At 44.6% G+C, this 16684-nt stretch overlaps 1 protein-coding gene across 1 annotated transcript in view; it reads right to left on the reverse strand.

The window, feature by feature from the left end:
* Positions 1–16684, reverse strand: part of DMRT1 (doublesex and mab-3 related transcription factor 1) — a 90701-nt gene that overhangs the window by 52903 nt on the left and 21114 nt on the right. Inside the window, exon 3 of the mRNA XM_067568896.1 lies at positions 3964–4247. Coding sequence (XP_067424997.1) covers positions 3964–4247 — 284 coding nt within the window. The remainder of the gene's footprint in view (positions 1–3963; positions 4248–16684) is intronic.

Below are 16684 nucleotides of genomic sequence, written 5' to 3' on the forward strand. Positions count from 1 at the left end.
AGTGGGGGTCTAATTCCCACTTACTTTTCATCTACCTCAGTGTCATACACTGCTTTCCTTAATTACCTGTATGAAAGTCACTGCCCCCTGTGCTGTAAAGTGTTATCTAGCCTCTCTCTCATTATAAAACCTTTTATGATAATTTGCACAATGGCTACAGTGCTATTATAACAGTATGTTTGCAGTATAGTTGTAGGTGTGTTGGTCCCAGGACATTAGAGAGACAAGGTGGGTGAGGTAATATCTTTTATTGGACCAACTTCTGTTGGTGAAAGACAAGCTTTTGAGATACACACCTTGTCCCTCTATTATAACAATATGCCAGTCACATGATTCATAACTCTTCAAACAACACCATTCCTTTCTGCAGTGCCGCCACGGAGACAAACAGCAGGAAAAAAGCTGCAGGACTCTGGCCGTGTTCCTAGTGACTGTGCTTTGCATTGTCTGGCAGGAGACCTAGGTTCAATTTTTGGGCCGTTCTCATTAACTTGCCATTTGAGAATGGGACAGCTACCACTGCAACAGGGAGAAGTGAATGCCTCAATCTCTTAGCAGTAACTTCTGGCCAGAATAGCAGTGACAGATTCCAAAAAGATTCTCAGCCAGTCCTTGTTGGCCAGAAAAATGATGGGCCAAATCCTCAGCTGGCATAAACTGGTTTAACTCCACTGTCTTGAACACAGCCGGACCTATTCAGACCAGTGGAGAATCTGACTCAATGGCTGTATTTGGAGTGTCAAGGCAATGGTGTTAAAGTGCTAGTGAAAGGGTAATAGTCCTGTGTGTGTATGTTACATTTAATTGCTGTCCTCTGTATCCAACTATCAATAGCAGAAAAGCTGGCATTTAAAATTTGCAGCTGGGTTAGCCCCGCCAAGACTCAAGGAAGTGAAACTAGTGAGGAAACAAAAGATTTTGAATTTCTAAAACAAGAGCTTAACCAAAAAGATTATTCCCCCTCCCCCCCAATATTGTTAAACACAACCCCACATATTTTAAACATCTGGGGAACTGTAACTCAGACTATAGGTAATTGGCACATGTACAAATATCTGTAACTATGCATATTAGACTGTGAGCCAAAGCTTACCCCAAGCCAAAGATCCATAGAATTCATGTGTTTAGAAATAATCTAGATTCAAGTTTACACTGTATGTCAGAGCACAATAGCTTAGCCACTAGCTCCACTATGCAGTGTATGATGTCTTCCATTTACCTCTTCATGCACCATCTAATTCTCATGTAGCTCTTCAGACTGCACTCATACACCCTGTATTATGTCAACTCAGGAACCCCTCATTTTCCACTATTTTTCTCAGTTAGTGAGACAACCACAGGAGGGATCACTACTGGTTGGAGGAGTTGTGAATCGTGTGATTGACAGTCCATTATAATAGCATATTGTCCATGATGCAAATATTATTACTTATTATTTGCATTGCGGTAGCACCTGGAGCCCCAGCCCTGGACCAGGACCCCATTGTGCTAGGAGCTGTACAAACACAGCTTTACAGTGATAGGCAGAATAGATAACATTTCACAAGTGATATCGTATTGCATTATATCATGTTACCCAAACAAGTAAAACTTAGATTAAACAAAATTAAGACCAGTAAACCAATGATACTGCACAGGATTGTCATGAGTGCAGTCCAAATCCACACCCCTGTCTGTGACCTGTCTGAGCACTCTTGAATCCAGCACCAGAACAGCCTCTAACAACCACTTTGGGTGAGAGGCAGCAGCGCTCCAGTTTTCCTGTGTGTGCACCTATACATGGAGGGAAGGAGCAAATCACTCCTCTGAAGGATGCGGTGTCAGCATTGAGTTCAGACATAAGGTGGGAGGGCCAGTTCTTTTCTCAGAAAAGCAGGAATGATCTCAGGTGTGAGGGACTTGAAAGGGGAGAAAACGGAGCGTGTCATGAAGCCACAACCTTGAAGTTACCATCTTCCCTCAAGAGTTGTCCTTAATCTGGGTTTCCAAAAGGGCCCTTCCATGAGGAGGAAGTGAAAAAAGAACTACGCAGCATTTAGAAAGCCTCACTCAAAGAGAATTGTGAGTGAGGAGAGGAACTTTAACTGCCCTGCGGATATTTCAGGTGCCTGGTATACTGGAATGCAAAACACTTCCAATGCTGCCGCACAGCTCAGATGTGAATAGACCAAGCCTCTGTCAGTTCAGGGGAATATCTTTTTATACCCTGAAAGAAATGAGGTTTTGCTGGCAATTTACCTTTCTCTTGTCAGTGGGTCTCAGAGTGGAGCCTCTGAAGAAAGAAGCTTCCCTTCTCTCTGTGGATATGTCTACACTTGGAGCTGTGGGAGGGATGGGGATGGTGATTCTCAGCTCACACAAACATACTCATGCTAGCTCCCATCAAGCTAGTGCACTAAAACCTGTAGTGTTCCCAGGGTAGTGGCATTAGCTAGCTATGCTGAGAACATATCTACAGGGTCCGGATGGGTGTGTACTGACATGGGTAGCCTGTGCTACCACAGCTACACGACTACTTTTAGAGCGCTAGCTTGATGAGAGCTAGCACAAGTATGTCTACCCAAGCTGGAAATCAAACCCTGAGCGGGGAGGCTCTGTTTACAGTTTTACTACTGGTTTAACTCCCTCGTGCTTTTCAAGAGGGAGACAAGTAACCCAGGGAAGCTGGTAGCCATAAAAGATGTGGCTGCATGGGGAGCATTCTCAAAGGAGAGTGATGAATGTGCTGCCTGAGGTGCTGAGTGGCACTCTCTGTGACTGCACTTCCTAGCCTTGATTTATCTTTCTCTGACCAGACAGCCTCTCACTTGCTCAGATTTTCTTTTTTTGGCTGTCTCTAACCTCAGCTAATCCTTGGTCCCTCTCCAGACTGGAAAATGTAGGTTGGAAAAGGTAAAAAAAATGGCAGCAGTTATAATTTGTTTGGCTTAGGGGTTCAATACAATGGACCGATAGTTTGTGGGCCCACCTGGGACAGCCTCTTTTCCCGTTTCACACTTGCGGGTGCTGCAGGTGTATATGTGTAAACCACATACAAATGGTTATTTACACAGCTGATTAGGAATTTTTCAACAAAATATTTTTGGATGGAAAATGCAGATTGTTGAAATCGAAACTTTTGTGGGAAAGGATTGGCTGCAAAGAATTTTCAGTTCTAAAATTCCTGGAAAAACAGTTTTGCCACTGTCCTTATTTTAAATGAAAAATTCCACTTGTACAGTTTGAAATGACTTATCATTTAGAAATTTAAGCAATTTAATTATAGTAAAAAAATGTAAAAACATAAAAAATAGTTGAGTTACTCTTAAGCCCTGCCTACCTCTTTGAACACTCAGGGGTTAATATTATTTCAAGTTAAGGGGGAGGGGCTGTATTTAATGTTGCATATACTAGTGGTACAGGAAGCCTAAAAGATGACTCAGGGCTGGCCTAGCAAGCACCAACTGTTACACTGTTGGCTTGGAGGAGCCAACTTCAAGTCCCAAATCTAATCCCTTCTTCCTGGCAGAAGTAACATTCACAGGGGGAACATCTTTGTGTCCCGCTTTGTGCCACCAATCAGAGAGTGGCACAGACTGTTTTAGAAGGCTGGGAAGAGGAGTCACTTCTATGTAAGGTCTTTGAAGGGAAATAAAAGAGGAATGAAGAGGAATCCTACAGAACACAGCCTCTCCAGAAGGCCATCTTGAACTCTCAAAGGAAAATTAAATAAATAGAGAGGGAATCCCTTTCAGTTGCACTGACAGTGTCACATGGCTTTCTTAATGCTTTCAGATCCCATTTCTTTTTTCTTTTTTAAACGCACCGAAACCCACATCTAGCGTGTGATTCCAATCTCATACTGCTGAGAATCAGGAGCAACTACACTGAAGCGAATAGAGTTCCATCAGTGTAAATGAGTTTAGAACCAAGCCTCTGGACCCAAGTACATTTCACACAGCATCCCAATATCATTTCTGTTACCTGCCATTGGTTTCCTGGCTGGCTTGACATATATGTGGCTGGGAGGCTTCGCAGGCTGTTTTTCACAGGGGACCCTACGAGTGTGCCCCCCATATCACTAGAGGAGGATTCACTGGCCACTGCCATCTGGTATTGGGAGTAGTTGTAAAGGTTGTTGTAGTAAGGATACAGGGATGGCTGGTAAAAACTGCTGTAGTAGGTGGAGTCCACAACCAAGTCAGATGTGCTCTCCAGATGCCCTCTGCTGGTGATGGAAGGAATGTCCTGAATGAGCATCCGTCCCTCTGAAAAGAAAAAAAACCCACAGCTGGTTATGAAACAGGAGGGCCCATAAAGAATGTTACCTTTCACCTTTCACCAAGCTGCTTCTCCATCTGCTAGCTTGACAGGGGGTGACAGATAGGAGGAGGTGGAAGCTGAAGGGAGGCAGTACTTGCTGTTTGCTGGAGCATGAGCAGGCAGAGATTCATTCAGAGGCATAGTTGAGCCTGAAAGACCTATCTCACCTGAGACAAAACGGACTGGAAGGTAAAGATATTGGGCCAGAACCTCAGCAGGTGTAAGCTCGAATGATGTTGATTTACACTTTACATTTTAAAAGTGCATCACAGCTGTATGTCAAGTCTGATTTAACCCTTCAAAGCAGAAAGAATCTGACCTCAAACTGACACTGGTTCCCTTCATTCACCCCTTTGTACCTGGTGATCTGCAGGTGACAGGGCACTCTATAAACATGGCTTTAGAACAGTGGGGAGACGAGCATGCAGGCCACATGAGCTGCGATACCCAGGGCACAGCAGGATGTGCACAATCACAATCCAAAGCCTGATTCGCTGAGGGTGGTTTAAGACTGTTTTCAGCAGGGACACTCAATCCTCTTCCTCTAGAAACAGACTCAAAAGGCAGCCATGTTTTTCTCACACAATCACCCGTAGCAGAACCCTTTGCACCAGTTTCCCCAGCACTGCAGAAAGAGGTGCTGATTATTTTGTTGCTTCACAGGATCCCGGGCTGACTGTGCTCTCAGTCTCACCCCTGACTGCATAGATTGTGGGCCACCTCCACCATAACCCTCCCCTACAGTCTGAAGAAAGCAAGCTCCATTCCCTTTCCTTCCCCTCCTGCCGGTCAGGCTCCAACACCATTCGCAGCTGCTGGTATATGAATGTGTACGTTCCACTCCCTCTGTACTAGTCCAAGATAAGTCTGGTGTCTTGTAAATCCTCTGAGGGGAGGGGGATTGTCCTCTAATATTTTGCAGGTGCTTGACACCCCTACTCTGTGATACACATGTCCATGCAGTGCCTCCCCCACAGCATAATCAGCACACTGCCACATGGGTATAGAGGCACTAATATAAGTATAGCCCTGCAAATCCACGGACCATTTTTGCGGATTGAGGATCGGATGTGGATGGCCATGGAGGTCACGGATTCCATGACCTCCGTAACTTCTGGGGCAGGGCTGGAGCAGCTGTCAACCCAGGTCCCTGCCGAACAGCTGAGTGGCGAGCCAGCCCCCCCCATGCTCTAGCCACCAATCAGCTGTTTGAGGCCCTGGAGTTGGCCTCCAATCAGCTGTTCCACCAATCAGCTGTTCAGCAGCTGCAGGGGCCAAACAGCTGATTGGTGGGTTGGGGCTGCTGCTGCCACTGCAGATATCAATGAAAGATGGAGTGCAGATCATGGGTCGGATATACCTTTATTCTCATGGATGCGGATCGGTTGCAGATCCACCTTTTTGTATAAGGGCTTGTCTTCACTTATCTCGGAGATTTGGCAGCAGTCGACTGGAGTTACGCAAGCTACGCAAAAAACTTGCATAACTCCCGTCAACTTCTGTGCTTCTCTTCGCGCGCCATCTTCACTGCACTGCGCTGACGGGAACCGCGTTCCCGTTGATGCAGCGCTCCGCCACTTGAGAAGGTGGTCAAAGTACTTCGATTTCCGGATCGACTAAGTGAGTCTTCACTGACCGCTCAGTTGATCCAGGTAAGTCGATCTGATGGCGGCGAATTTGCCACCTTCAGTGAAGACATAGCCTAAGTGCAGGGCTCTAATACAAGAGCACAGGAAACAATGCTGTAACTTTTTAAGTATGTTACTCATATAGCAGGGTAGATGCCTAAGTATTGAACAAAGGTGTATTTTATCAGAGACACAAATCCTTTAGAACTCCACCACTTGCTTCTGCAATTGAGTCACTGTGGCCCTATCTACACTACGGACATTTTCTAAAGCTTTCCCACCATTGCCAATACCATTTCAGCTTCAATGGTGTCTGCGATGTTACAATCCCGAGTGTAGACGGCTGCTGCTGTTGCTGTTTGTAACATGATGTTGAATAGATCCGTTCTGAGCTAGGTGACATGACATGGTATTAACAAAGCCAGTGGTGGCCAGCCAGTGACCTCTCTATACTAGGGCTCCCAACATTGCAGACACTTATACAGCTGAACCAGTGCTTACAATGGTAAGGGAATGTTTATAAAAAATCCTTGACGGAGACAAAGCCTGTGTAACCTGGGTCAAGTGATTTAATGTGCCTCAGTTACCCATCTGTAAAATGGACACAACAATATTTACCTACCTCACATGGACCCTCATTGTAAAGCATTATATATGAGCTTCACTCCAGCTGCAAATGTTCAAGAGTACCATTTATCACAGGCTTCAATCCATCCCTGTCTCCTGTCCTTGCTTGAAATTAAGATCCCTTGATCATTCATTGTATCACTCCAGGTCTGTGGCACAGTTCCATCCCTGCTGTAACTCTGTTGAGTTCAATGGAGTTTATCTTTACACATCTCAAAACAAAGCAGTTTGCTAATTCAAACACTGCGTGTCTTCTCTCTATCCTGACTTTCCCAATAACTAGGCTCTGCTCGAGTGCAAATCCAGTCATCTGGACACTTACCTCTGAGTGGACCTCTAGTGGCCTCGCTTTCACAAATGCTGTGGTGTAGGTTTGAGAAATGTTCAGCATGTATCAGGTAATGTAAACAGGGATCTTTCCCATATAGCTCTATTATTGCACCTTCATCCCAGTTTTAGCGCTGCTGTTATTCCACTCCTGTGGCTCTGCTAGGCAAAGTCTGCCAGTTTTACCCTCCAAGTTCATCTCAGCCGTGACCTTGGTCAGATCTGTACTTAGGTGACTGGAACTGTAAAGCTAGTCCATCAAATAAATCCCTGTAATACCCTGATCCCAAACTTAGGTTTGGAATAATACTGCAGCCAGGCTTGCTGTGCTTCTCATACTATATGTCAACAGCCAAATGTAATGTCCTCCATCCTTTCCCTGATGGGTTACAGATTTTACAGGAGATAGAAGGCAATGGAAGGCCAATGTGGCTTCAGGAGCTTATGGAAGAGGTATGTTTAAGTGCACAGATATGCCATCTCCACTGAAATCTCGGCAAGGTCAGGATCTGCTGCCATCGTTAGAGACAAAACCACTTTCCATTAAAGATCCTAGCACCACAGCTGTGCTGGGGCACTTTATGCCTGTGCAGGGAAGGAGCCAGCATACTGGGGGAGCTTGCTCACATGCAGCACTTTTAGAAAGGACGTTGTGCTCCCTACAGCTCCAGCGATGGCCTCCTGGTGCTTGCAAAGGTCTTTGAGGCTGGGAAGAGCTGGAGCAGTGGTGCAGCCATAATCATGCTCCACATCAATCAAACACACCCCGTCTGGGTGTTCAGTACTGCTGGAGGGGCTGAAAGGAAGCCCAGGCTGCAGCATTATGGCTGCCTCTTTCATAGGAATACCTTCTTCCCCCTCTCAAGCATAGCCGTGCTGGGGCAGTCATCATTTGGCCCTGACTGAGTTACGGGGATGACTTGCTGACACCCTCTTTCTCCTTGAGATGGTGGTGCTGTTGTCCCTGGTAGCTTAGCGCTTAGGCCCTATGATGAATCTATTGGTCTGCCCCTTTGTGTCTCTTCCGCCATCCCCTGCTCTCCAATAATCTGTCCTGTCCTATGAGCTGCTCTTTTAGACTCATCGGAACCTGTGAAATTATCATGAATGCACAATTCTCATAACGGTCCTGACAAACATCCACCGTGAGTGATAGCCGGAGGGCTAGGAAGCACTTCTAACATCACACCAGAAAGCCAGGAGGACTTGGAGCATAGGAAGAAAGATCAGGGAAAACGTAACAGGCTCCCTTATCTGGAGCAACTCCTACTGCAGTGGGCTTTGGAGCAGACCCAAATGCTCTTGCCACACGAGATAAGGCAGAAGAGTGGAGCCCCAGTGAGGTCTCATGGTGCTACCACGTTATACTCCAAAAGAGCAGCAAATGGCAACATCGTGCAAAGGGCAGCTGAGAACTGGCACAGGTTGCAGCCAACTCTTGCACCCTGGATTTAAAACGTAAGCGCTTTTCTTTGCAGCACTGGTTACTGCCTTTCCCTGGACCATTCTTGACTAGATTCAGGGCTGCATGTCCTCAGATATACAACACCGAAGGCACAGCTTTACGGCACCTTTGCACCACCTGCTTTCTGGGCTGCTCTTGAGGTCCAAAATGGCCTTTGGTGAAAACTGGAGCAGCTGAGGAGTTATTTGAATTCACAGCACACTTGTGCTGGCTGCCCTGAGAACTAGGACCACACGCCTCTTCCTGCTCCTGGCATACACCAGATGCTGGGGGCTGCAAGAAGACACTTGGCCCTACCGTGCAGATGCTCCTGAGGCATTCTCTCTCAATATACTGCACCTGTGAGCAGCACACATGGGCACGATTAGGGACCAAAATCAGGCCCTCTACCTTTAAAACCATCTCCCTGAATCTCCTGAAGCGAAGCTGGAAACAATACTTTAAAAGGAGAGAATTTTGTGTTTGAAGGCAAGACTTTTAGGTATTTAATTTGCATGCATCTCTACCAGCTCTTAAACTAAACCGAGACAGGGTTAGTCACTCCCTAAATCAGTGGTCCCAAAACCTTTTTGGTCTGCGCCCCCCTGGGTGCCAGGGCCACAACTGGAGCCGAATCCAGTAACGGGGCCCAGGGTTTGGAGCAGCACCACAGTTGGGGCTGGAGGCCAAGTTTGGGACTGGAGCGGAGTTGGGGGCGGAGTGGGGCTGAGTGGCGCTCCCTCCCCGAACCCTATGGGGGCTGACCCAGGCCCCACCGCCCGCCTCCCGAATGTTCCTCTGCAGCCCCCTGAGGAGGAGGGAGGGAACCCCCACAGTTTGGGGACCACTGTCCTAAATGGAAGAGCTTCAAGGAAAAGCTGGGTAATTTGAGGGGCTGGTGGTTACTCAGTAGCTGGCACGTTCCCTTTAGTTCCAGCACGATGCTGGAAGTGCTGTACTGGTTAGGAACTGCGTCGTACATCAGACATAAAACCAAGTCCTTGGCCACGCGTAGTCATTAAAGAACACCTGGTGCTGCATGTATTAAAGAAGAGTTGTCAGCCTCAGTAGCCTGGGCAGGTTGCATTCTGCCAATTACAGCCTGCCTAGATTGACTCCCTTGTTTTAGTTCAAAAAGCTATTTTTTATCTGTTCCCCCAAATAAAACCCTCCACAGGTGTACAGTGCTGCTACTTTCTCCCTCCAGAGGTGGCTGCACTTCAGTGGAGAATAAAGTGATCCCTGCACATGGGGTGTGCATCAATATCAGGCACAAAGCTCCAAGTACCACTGATGCTACCTCTTAACCAGCTGCCGCATGTGCTCCCAACTCTGCCCCTCCCTACACCCGTTGGAAGGTTAGTGCCGCTGTAAGTGCTAACCTTATACTATCCTTAACTGTCCCTGGTCCCCAGGCCTGTGAACCAGGAGGGGCCCCTTGCACCTAGTTCGGTGCATGTGTGCAGGACCAGCCTTGCCCTGAGTCTGCCAAGTATCTTGGGAGTTCAGACACTGCCTCTGTAATTTTCTATCAACATTCTTAAATTATTAATTTGTGCAACTGTAGCAAAAATGGGGTCAAGAACACTGGGTTGAACAGTGAGGCAAAAGGTGCAACCCACAAATGCACAAGTACAAGGAGGAAGGGATTAGAAAAATCCTTCAGGTCACTGACGCCAGTGCGCCATATGGTGCTACATGCGTCTTCCCCCACCCCAGCCACTGATGCCGGCACACAATACACCCCCATCCTCCTGCCCACCAGTCACCGAGGCCAGCACGCCACATGGCGCTGCCCACGTCTTCCTGCCTGCCGGTCACCATCGCCAGCTCTCCATATGGCACTGTCCACATCCTTCCCTCCCCACTGGCACACAATGTGGTGCCATCCACATCCTCCCCAGGCAAGTCACAGGCTTGCCATATGGTGCCATCCACACCCTCCCGCACATCTGCTGCCCTTGGCAAAATGATGTTATCATTGCCCATTTTAGTGCTCATACACTGTACTTAATCACTAAGCTCACTTCTACCTGTTTACTTAGCCTTAGACAGTCTTTCTGCTACTTTTGCACACTGAAATATGTGGTGTGAAATACGAGCCACTCTTTCATAGAAGATCAATATACCTCATGATAAATACCATTATTGATCTTTCAGTGTTGTACACGGCTCTTCAGGTCTATGGCATATTAATAGTAGTTAACCAGTAATTCATTTCAAGAGGGTTGGGATTTTTTTTTTTAAAGAGGCAAGATCCTGGGTCAGCCACACCGAAGGGTCCTATATATCCACATCCCTATGAGAGGCCCAGACACAATGTGCCTCTCCTTAGCCACATGCTTTAAGAGTGGACCAGGTCAATAAACAGAATAAAGCAGCATAGTACCATTCACTTCAACTTCATGCCAGTCTACAATGGCTGAGGAACTGGCCCACTATTCAACATTTGTTTTGCAGAAGAAGGTGATTTAAATTAGTGACCCATTGACCATAATGGTAATTTGGCTTGGGTAAGGGCACCAGGATGTGGTACCTTGCACACTGCATAATGCCAGTCCACAAATCAGAGGAACTCTCACATCTGCTAATATTTTGGGGTATGCAACTGTGAATGCACACAGTGCAATCAACACCCAAGTCAGTGTTGAAATCACTCTTTCCCTATTTTATATTTTTTTGTCAGAAAATAACACGGCAAACTAAACACAAAAATGTATAATAATGCAATCTTAAGGACACAATTAGATAACTAAACTTATAATCAAGAAATGCAAAAGTTACAGTTCTCATAGTAATATTTCCTCGGCCTCATTGTATGTATGAATTTCTTTGAATTGCTAGTTGTAGTAAGAAGTGAGAGCTTAAGGCCTGTAAAACAGGCTAAGGCCTAAATGGAAAAAGCCGAGTGAACAGAAGTATAAGGGGTCACTCAAGTTAACTGAAACTGGCACAAAAAGTGCTGATACTGCAAGATTGCAAGATTGCCAAAATATTACTAAAATATGTAGCAGGTATAGGAGATACCAAGATACTAACTCTCTGAAATGACACTTTTATGGATAGAAATGATACATGAAGTGGTGTTGCCCAAATCAGCCAATCAGCGGAAAAAGGTGGTATTAGACTACGTCAAGAGGGTGGCAATTACCTACGTCAAAGGGGGCAGAACAAAAGTGTATGTAACAGTGTATAAAAGAGGGTGACAGAGGGAATACCGGCGTCTGGTCTAGGGGATAACGGAAAGTCCCGCTGTTGGGCCGAGACCATTGTAACGCCGCCTATGCGAAACTGACCCAGAAATACTCTGTAAGGCATTTCTCATTGGGCCACACGCAATAAACCTGGCCTGGGTGCCTTCGTTGCTCAGCTAATCTGTGGTCGTGTCGACTCATTCGATCGTGAGAGCCGTCTCAGTTTCCTGGTCAGAACTGGGACAGCATCTATACGGGGACACACGCATGCAGCCTACACTGATAAAAATCAGTGACCAACACACCGAGTACCACACTAGTTATATTGACAGATGTATGCCTTAATATACAAAGGGCCCAATATGGCCTTAGACATACAGAAATCTAACTGATTTCAGTGGGAGCTGCATGGATTTACATATCAGAAGGGAAAATGAATTCTGTATGTGCACTGTGCATAACTGTTATTAGGTGAACTTCTCTTCTGCCTTTGCTGATTTCTGATTGTTTACAATTGTATGTTCATGGTCATTAACCAAGTTTGTGTATCTACACATGCATGCGCGCACGCACGCACACACCCTTAAGCTAGGGAAGAAAAACCCATTCATCTCAGCAGCAGCAAGTTGTACTCCACTGACAACAGTTGAGGGTCTAAGCTACAGCCTTGATACTGCTTTGCATTTTCATACTACTTTCAATTAAGAGTGATTGCTTTCACCATAGTAATGGTTCTGCCTTACTGCAGGCCAACCCCTATCATAGGACAAAGCAGCCACAACTATTTGAATAATTATTCATTCTTGAACTACATGTCTTCAGCCCTCATAAGAGTCTAGGATCTGAACTTGACAATTTCCCCCTGCTCAGCTGGATGCATCCTAACTCCCCTATTAACTAGCCTGGCAATGCTACCCCAGCAGTGTGTTAGTTCAATTCATGGCTGGCTCTGAAGTCAGACAGTAGCCTTGAAAGAGGCTGGTGTGAAATCACTCCCTAAAGTAATAATCAGAAATGCTGGAACAATATGTTTCTCCCACCAGAGAGTCATGACAGAGCTATTTTAGATGTCAAACAAAGCTGGCACCATTAACTACTTTCTGCTTAGACATCAGTGTCCTTTTGACTGGGGGTGATGGACTTTTGTTATGCCTTTAAACATAAATTCTGCCTCTGAAAAGAAAATTTCTACTATATTTCCCTTGTAAATTTGGGATTTGTTTTTGTTCCAGTGCTGAACTTTTAGCTTGCTATAAAGTTAATGTGCTAGACAATGTGCATTCCAGGCAAGGCTGTGGGGCTGTGTATTTTCTGCCTCCCCCCCAAAAATGCCATTATCCGTAATTACCCATTACCATGCATAATTATTTCTTCTATTCTGGTCTATGACCCCCAGGACTTTATGCCTTTACAGCTCACTGCACTATCTTATCAAATTTGTTAAGGAAGCTTTTTCTAACCTTTAGAGCACTTGCCACTGCACATACAAAAGCCGACAGTAATCTGTTTAAGCATGTAGCGTGAGATTTATTATGCGTACCCTACACAGGTATGTAACACATGGAGCATCTGAAACATTACAAATCACCCCCCCCAAAATGTTTCTGTAATATTTTTTCTCTCTGTTAATAAAAGGCACGCAGGAGGCTGGGACGTGTAGCAACAACAAATGGGTATGCTTGAATATTAGAGCCTAGAGAAGGTGCCAGCTGTTCTATTCTTCAACTCCATCTCTACCCCCTCTCTTGTCCCCATTGCATGAGCTTGATTCTTCCTTCACTTAGGCCAGTTTTACACCAGTGTAACTCAGTTCAGCCTGATTCTCATTTACACTAAGGCCCTTTATACTGTACTGGCAGTGTAAAGAGGCCCTAACGTGGGTGTAAATTACATTTATGCCTAATTTAAGGCTGAATCAGCTCCAATTGACTTCAGTGGAGTCACTCCTTATGTATACTGGTACCAGTGAATGGAGCATCAGGTCTTCTGTGTCACCTCACTCAGACTTCTAGCTAAGGGCCAGATTCTGATACTTACCATATGGCCTGGTCTACTTTTAAAAGTTAGTTTGGCATAGCTACAGTGCTCAGGGGTGTGAAAAATTCACACCCCTGAGTGCTGTACTCATACCAACCAGAGCGCTGTACATAGGCCAACCAAAACCCTGGTGTAGACTCAGTTAGATCAATGGAAGAATGCTTCTGTAGTCCCAGTTACCGTTGTTCAGGGAGATGGAGTTCCGACAGTGATGAAAAACCCCCTTCAGTCATTGAAAGGCGTCTACCTTATGGTACTACAGCAGCATAGCTATGAAGCCATAGCTGTCCCGCTGTAGACCTGCAGTGTAGACATAGCCTGAGTAAGGCCTACATCTTACTCCATGCATAGTCCCACTGAAATCAATGGAACTATTCCACGAGTAAGTTACTATTCACTGACTCAGGGTGGCAGATTCTGATCATCAATGAGAAGAAACTGTCTCCAGAAAAAGCTATTTATCCAGAAAAATAAATTAATTAAATAATGAAAGAAAAAACTGACTCCCTAAATAAATATTTCTGATTTTCTTTTTTAAAAATAAAGTAAATAAAACTATAGAGTTGTGACTCTACAGATATAAATTTAGGAGGCACTTTCTTTCTAATGTCCTATTTTCAGGTATTTATAACTTTCTGGCAAAGTTCCCAGGCTCGTTCTTAGCTCAAAAATGAATTTAAAATAATGGTAACACTTATTTATTGTTAAGGAAATTCCAGTAAAAATCCAGTTGGCCATTTTTTAATTACAGGATGAAATCAGCTTATTTCCCCCCTGATTTAAGAATGTTTTTAGATGCTTTTCCTGCACTCCAATAGCTCAAAAAAAAATTGCTCAAGGTGGCCATGCTTTGCACAGGTATAAACGGCTACATACGCATGATACAGAACAATGAATTAGGTGTGCAATGGTGTAGCTTTGTCAGTGCAACCCTCGCCCTCCGTCCCCCTCCTCCCCCGCCCTCCCAAAAGCCTAAGTATAAAAGAAAGGCATTCAAGACCTTTAAAAGGATCACTTAAATTAGGCTCTCTGCAGACATGAGAGTCTATTTTGGCCATTTTGCTGCTGCTATGAAGAGAGAGTAATTCTGGTGCTTTTTCAAGGCTCCCCAGCCAATGAGTGATATCTCTGGATTTGCCCCTATGCTCAAGAAAATGGCAATCCCATTAAGACTGGTTGATGTAGGTAACTCAAAACATTCACGTTTATAACTTCATGCTAAGTAGCAGAACACATGGACTAGAGACATGACCGGAGCTTGTTTAGCAGCAGAGGAGCTTACACTTTTTGATCTTTAGGGCCCACACCTCTACATTTGGAAGGAATTATTAGTGAGGGCCAGTCACTGACATCCTAGTGCACAGTTTTTCTGAGAGAGTTAAAGAGCAGTTCTACTCTGAGAAGTGTTTCTGGAAAAATGACATTGTGAGGCCCCTGGTTCATTGTCTCTCAATACTCCCGCTCAAATATGCAAAGTTTACAAATAAAAGGATTTTTTTTCTAACTGCCAGCTCTGCAAACTCAGCTTATGTTCTGAGAGCCAAGATGGGGTTTTTCCCTTCTTGTCCATCCTCACCTGTAATAAAGGTTCGGCAGGCTAAACTATGCCCTCAGTGGTGCCTCTGTAACACTGTTGTCTTCAGATGATGCCTTCAGTGACACAGGTGTACGCCTGTTAACTTCAGTGAACTTGCACAAATGTAATTGATTGGAACTTAATAAATCATTTGATTGCTGATGCCTAAGAAGGAAAATAATTCAGCCTCTCTCTGCTACGCAAGGCAAACAGGAGTAAAATGGAGCAAAAATGTATTATTTTTCGAAAGTTATTAGATATTAGTCTCAAAACACACAGGGAGCTGATCTGTTTGGTAAAAGGGTGCCAGTTTTACATAGTCACTTTTCAGAGTAGAAATAAATACATGTTAAAAAAAAAGGCAGAATGAAAGGATTATAGTCTTTCCAGGCCCCCTCTATTCCACTACAGCTGCAATGTACAGGGATAGAACTACTTAATCGCTGCTCCCCTTCCTTATCTAGCAATGTCTTTTTGAGGCACATACCACCTGACAACTCCTACCTCATCCTCATCTCGTCTCGCTACCATGCTATCCCTTAAGACAAAACAACTAGTGATTAAGAATGTCTTCAAATGGTTTTTTGAGAACTCTAGAAAATATCTGGCATGTCCTGCAACACAGTCAGTAAGGCTGAGCCGTAATACTGCTAATTCTGTAAATATTATCAAAAAGGCACAAGCATAATGTGAACACTATCAGGAGAAAGCAGTCTGTGGGCAGGAGCTGGCTTTATCCATAAAGACGTCAATGCCTAAGCTCTTATGTTTCTCAAGGTTTATTCTACTGCCAGAAACAATACTGATTTTATACTGAAGGAATGAATATTATTTTTCCCCCTCTAGCAATAATGCTGGAGTCATTATTCTGAGCTTACTGGCATAAACAAATGCTTCCTGAGATACAGTTTTTTTTCAAGTTTGAATTAAGATTAAGTTTTAAACCAATGTCAAACAGACTATATTTTACTTGGCAGGAAAGGTGCAATATAAATTAAGAAATTAATGAAAAAGAATGATATTAAAAATAACAATTAAGATTGCAAGGTAAAGCACTCAGAAATAGAACGGGGCAGAATTTTTGGACAAATAGTTTGCTAAAAAATGCCATTTCAGGTCAACTTAAACTATTGATGAATTTGTGCTGAGTTCGCCAAATAGTTTCTACCGAATTGAAAAAGTCAAAACATCTTGTTTTGTCCCAAATAATTTCATTCAGGTTTTCAGCATTTTGACAGAAGTAAAGGATTCACAAAATGGCCAGATATAGTGGTGTTACCCCCCTTGTAAGCATTAGCCCAATGGTTAGGACACCCATCTGGGATGCAGAGAAAAAGCATTTGAATCTCTGCTATTGCAGGAGAGTGCCCGAACCATTGGACTATGGGATATTCTGGCATGTGGTGTTCTCTTCTTAAAGCTGTACCACTTTTTATGAATAATTAAGTAGTCACTGAAACAGGTATTTGAACTTGGGTCTCCCATATCCTAATTAAGTGTCCTAACTACCAGGATGTGCAGAGAAAATTGCCCTAAGGTTGTTTTAGCC

Source organism: Emydura macquarii, unplaced genomic scaffold (assembly GCF_026122565.2).
Source record: "Emydura macquarii macquarii isolate MOO-44397 ecotype Brisbane River unplaced genomic scaffold, CSIRO-AGI_Emac_v2 contig_2897, whole genome shotgun sequence".
Classification (NCBI taxonomy): Eukaryota; Metazoa; Chordata; order Testudines; family Chelidae; genus Emydura; species Emydura macquarii.